At 36.9% G+C, this 5,195-nt stretch overlaps 1 protein-coding gene across 1 annotated transcript; it reads right to left on the bottom strand.

Moving 5' to 3' along the window:
• Nucleotides 1-5,195, bottom strand: LOC117315234 (BTB/POZ domain-containing protein 6-like). The gene is made up of 5 exons (XM_033869380.1): nt 5,160-5,195; nt 4,620-4,772; nt 4,139-4,404; nt 2,886-3,258; nt 1-1,086 (listed from the first exon to the last, which is right to left on the bottom strand). The coding sequence occupies exons 1-5, from the start codon at nt 5,193-5,195 to the stop codon at nt 397-399; spliced, it is 1,518 nt and encodes a 505-aa protein (XP_033725271.1). The 3' UTR covers nt 1-396.

The raw sequence follows: 5,195 nt of genomic DNA, 5'->3' as shown, positions 1-5,195 counted from the left end.
TACAGCTTATATTTCAAGACACTGACCATGTATTCTCTATGTATACTTGTCGCTTATAAAAACAATAAATACATCATAATGAAAAGGAGATAAAAACTTTCCTTAATCACATGACAAGCCGGATATATTATGAAACATACCATTCTTCTTAAGTAGAATCTATTGTGAAGAACTTGACCGCATTGAAGTTGTGACGTCACAGCTCTCTGATACCGAAACGATGACATCGCTATAGGATCACTTGTGAGATCTAAAGAAAGATTGTAATTTCTCTGAAACGAAAGTAACTATGCTACTTGCACTTACTCTACTTATTGTTTTTGAAATGTTGCATTTGTGAGATTAATATTGCAGATCTTTCCGGGTACGCTATAACGGAATTCGGTATGGAATGTTTCATTCGTTGTATGAAGGTCTCCACAAGGAAGCTCCACGAAAAGGTGTTTTCTGTCCATAATCATCAAGTTTACTCAGGATCAAGTAAAGACAACTAAGTGCCGTGTGACTAGTTTCCTTGAAAGTAATCACCCCATTCAGAAAACGAGCCTTCCCGACACAACTTTCAAAAATGCAGTGTTTTTTATGAGATGACTTTTCAACCACTGTGTATGTCGACCCTGCTGTGAGAAATATGGGTTTGGTAAAAACAATTTCACAGACATTTTCTGTGTCTTTTATAATTGGTAATTTGTTTTCCGACTTTATGGGACAGTTATCTTTATAAACAACCACATCAGAAGTGCTTGATACCAATGGCGATCCAATCCCATAGAGTACTGCTCTGCAAGAGATGCTGAATGAATTTGTTTCTGGACTGCAACTTTCGTTATGTGTATATCTATAGGAAGGCTCAGAACATCGCCAAACCTTTATTTTTTCCTTACGTAATCGTCGCCGGCTGGTGAGGTTACGACTCAGGAGCCTTGTCTGCTGATGCATTTTGAAGTTAACAACATCTACCGCCAGTTCTGGTATGAGAATGCTGTCCAGAAATACTCGCTGCAGGAGGAATTGTAGATCCATTGTGTTAAACCTTGCGAGAAATAGATTATCCCCAAGGACTTGTCTTTGGTTTGCGCTCGTAACCTGAAATTCAAGTCAAAATATTATATCGCATCAACAAAACGTGTCTCCATGCAGCATAATGCTATCTCAATCATCTGTGTTATTTATCTCTAATACCCTTATGTAAACGTGCTGTCTGTTGGATTGATACGTTAGTGGTATATGACATTTTAGGTTTTCTTCCATTTGATTGTTGATGATTTTGACCTATTGCCCTTATTACTTTTTCCCCGCGGTTTTTTTCTTCTTTTTCTTCTTCTTTTTCATGTGATCTTTTATTTACTCATGAATAGATTCGACGTCAAACGGTTTTGACTCGAGATCCACATTGCTAATGAAACTGAATATGTCTCTGTGACAGAAACTGTTTCCTTACACGACGCAAATATCAATGATTTGGATATTGATGACTATATGGTAACAGAGGTTAACATTAGCATTGACTATGACGTGAAGAAAGCTGAGATTCCTTTAAAAGAGGGAAGGAAAGTGACGCATCGAACCAAAATTTATAAACAAGTCACATGCATTATGCGTGTTGATTATTGTATTTAAAATCAAATACCATGTGTCCCTGGACAGACTTATTTACCTCGAATTTTATGTACAACGCAACAGGTAAAGCGTTCAACTAAGCTGTAGGATAAATATGATTAATTTTCCATTTCTTGATAGCAACTTCCGGCTTACATGTTTCAGTTGATTCGATAATCAAAGTTCCCGTTCCAATAAATACGAGTTCCTTGACAGGTATCGACTACTGAGTAAAATACTAGGTTTAAAGGGTAGCAGGTTGGTGATAACCAATACAAGGTTTAGAGGGTAGCATGTTGATAACAAATACTAGGTTTAGAGGGTAGCATGTTGATAACAAATATTAGGTTTAGAGGGTAGCATGTTGATAACAAATACTAGGTTAAGAGGGTAGCATGTTGATAACAAATACTAGGTTTGGAGGGTAGCATGTTGTTGATAACAAATATTAGGTTTAGAGGGTAGCAGGTTGATAAAAACAAATATTAGGTTAAGAGGGTAGCATGTTGATAACAAATACTAGGTTTAGAGGGTAGCAGGTTGATGATAAAAAATACTGGATTTAGAGGGTAGCAGTTTGATGATAACAAATACTATAATTAGATGGTAGCAAGTTGATGATGTCCATAGAAAAATTGCATGGTCGACATCATTATTTCATTTGGAAACATTATATTTTCTTTTCCTATATTACATGTAGATCAGGCAGTTAATCCTCACGCCAAAACATCAAAGTATGAAAGTCTACATCGGATTTGAAATCAGGGTTAAATGCCAAAATCGTGTCAAGCTTTCATTTGTGACTTTTTGTAACTATGCTATATTTTTGCGCACTGGAGCGTCCCTTGTGAGATATCATGAACATGAAAATATCGTTCTTGGGGTTCACAACACACATTTAGCGGGCATGAGAAGAACGAAGACGACCGCCCACGTATGTTTATCGGTTGGACCAGAGTATTTCGTTTATGAAATAAAGACAGTCTGGGTGAGTATATGCCTTGACGAATGATTTGAAATCTAGTTTCCCATCACCATGCCCTGCAGCCTCAAATATTATATTTAAAACCGTTCTTGGTCCTGCCCCCTTCATTTTGGCGAGATTTACGTAGAACGTGTTCTTGCAATACTCTAGGGCCATATTAACGATCGCGTCCAAGAACTATCTGGGTTATGCCAAATAATTACTTAACTGTTAGTGTAACAGAAGCAAATATATTATTCGAAATACGACAAAATAACATTTGATATAAACCCCATTAGACAAAGAATGCTGAGTTATTCACCTCGAGGTTTTGACGAGCACACTCCGCTTCAGCCCATTTGGTGAGGGCCAGGTAAACGTCACTCTCTTCTGCATCAAGGTCATCAGCCTTAGCAACTGTTGCCATGCAAACAGAGCAAAGAGCAGCGAATGATTCAGATCGCAAACTAGCGGGTGCAGATTTCTTTATCATTTGGAGACAATCTGCCGTTAACTTGTCAATGTGAAAGGCATGTGCCTCTTCCAAAAATGTACAGACGTTGTCAACAGTTAGATTGTGTAGGAGAAAATCCTCGCAAACAGCAATCATGATATCCACACAATACTTCATGGCAACACTTAACACTGGGACCACGTTCTCTGTCGTAAGAGCAATCTTGTCTGTGTATAAATACCTAAGAATATAAAGTAATGCTATTATTACTCCAAGTGACATATTACATAATTTGGTGTATCCGACAAGGCAATGGTATTATTATGACTTGAGATTGATATACAAATAACGCAAAAACTAAGTGGTTTTTTTTTTTTTTTTTTTTTGCTTTTTTTATGTTTTTTTTTTTAAATACGCCAGTCGTGCTGCAATTTAGTTAAAAACTTCAACCAAACGTAGAATCAACATATTGAATTCCACATTTCCGGAAGAGTGAGCGCCATTTACTCCATCTGGCTCTTTATCTATTCGAAATTTGCCGTTTTCAAATCGGAAAAAAAAAGTTTCAAGTTTCTCGTTTTCCGGAAGGATGAGTGCTTTACTTCACCTGATTCTTTATCTATGCCGTTATGGGAAATGGGAACAAGTGAAGTTTCAATAAAACAACTAAATATACTAACATTAATCACAGTTTACGATCTTCTCATAACTTTTGAGAAATGGTGATATGAACATCAAATTATGGATTTGGCTTTATAACCCTGCACACAAGTAAAACCTAATTTTTCAGACATTAAAAGTTTGTTTAACTGTTCTTAACTCTCTGACCCCCGAGGTTTTGAATAGATAAGTTTCATCCTAGGGTTTTACATTTCACACATCGTAACACTATGACTATTGTTTAATGATAAATCGTTTAATTCATAGACATTTTATAAAAAGATACAAAATATCAGTTCATAACAAAAGGATCTGGAAACAAACTTAAAGCTTATATCACTTTGTTTTCGGGAAGATGAATTGAAATGTGTTTACGTAACATTTTTCGATTCAACATCGTGGCAATTCTTACTTGATTCAAGTTAAGGGAGGTGATTGAGATAAAAAAAAATAAAAGTTACCCAAGGAAGGACTTGAAAATATCCTCTTTGATATCCGGAACAATTACGTCTCCTTGTTCCGGCATCAATCCCTCAAACATGGCGTAGAACACCGGACTTCTACTTATCAGGATAATCTTATGAGCTGATATCTTCGTCTTGTCTTCTCCCACAAGGAAAGTGACGTCACTGGCGGTACCCGAAGTAAAGATATGGTGCAAACATTCAGCTAACGCCTTACCGCACTGCCAGTCTACTGACTTTGACAACGAAGTTGTCTCATCCTCCTGCGGGAACATAAGCACAATCATTGAAATTATCATGTTTCTTCAATTTATTTTATAATTATTTCAGTGTATAAAATATGTTGATATAATAAAGCATATTTGAACGGGTGATTTTGCACATGGGAAAAGTTTTTGCTTCTCAAAAAGAGTCTAACGTAAAGGTTTAAGGTGAAAGTCTTCCCTGGCATATGATGTCAGGCGACAGTGCGCCTTACGACAAAATGAACGCACCATGCAGCAAAGTTACGTGACAATGCGACGTAAATATATTGTCGCGTTTGCAGGATACTTTTGTCACATGGCGCATTGTCGCTCTTCTCATCTTCCAATGCACAGAGTGACATAGCCGAATCAGCCACCGTTTTATTCTGGTATTGAAAATATATCAGATTGAATCGTGATAACAGAGTAAGTTTATTTAGAAAACAGGGCTTTATTTACAGATGTTGACAATTCATGTCCATGTAAGGCTAGTGTAAGGGATTTTTTTATGTATATATGATTAGCTATATAGCCAGAATACTTCCTGGTTTCGTAGGTATGATGTTCCCAGCTTAACAGTGCATACAATGTCTGTAACTCTAAACATTAGTTGTGAGCGGCTGTATCTGGTTCATTTTCTCTCTAGATATTTAATATCACATTAAAGACATTCGTATGAATCACGCAAGTTAAACATGGAGTTGTGAGTAATAACGCCGTCTGATAGCGAACTCATTACAGCGGCTAAGGAAAGAAATATGACGAAGACTTACCTGCTTTGGAGGTGGAGAATTTGTACCGGTAGCCAT

The sequence above is a fragment of the Pecten maximus genome, chromosome 17 (genome assembly GCF_902652985.1).
Source record: "Pecten maximus chromosome 17, xPecMax1.1, whole genome shotgun sequence".
Lineage (NCBI taxonomy): Eukaryota > Metazoa > Mollusca > Bivalvia > Pectinida > Pectinidae > Pecten > Pecten maximus.
The sequence above is the reverse complement of the archived record's forward strand: the minus strand, read 5'-3'. Positions and strand labels throughout refer to the sequence as shown.

Bases quoted from the DNA above. Each gene is read 5' to 3' on its own strand.
- LOC117315234 (XM_033869380.1), bottom strand. From the start codon at position 5,195: ATGGCTACCGGTACAAATTCTCCACCTCCAAAGCAG. The intron at 4,405-4,619 runs GTAAGGCGCACT...ATGTTCCCGCAG, and splicing joins CATGGTGCGTTCATTTTGTC to GAGGATGAGACAACTTCGTT. The intron at 3,259-4,138 runs GTAACTTTTATT...TTATATTCTTAG, and splicing joins ATTTTCAAGTCCTTCCTTGG to GTATTTATACACAGACAAGA.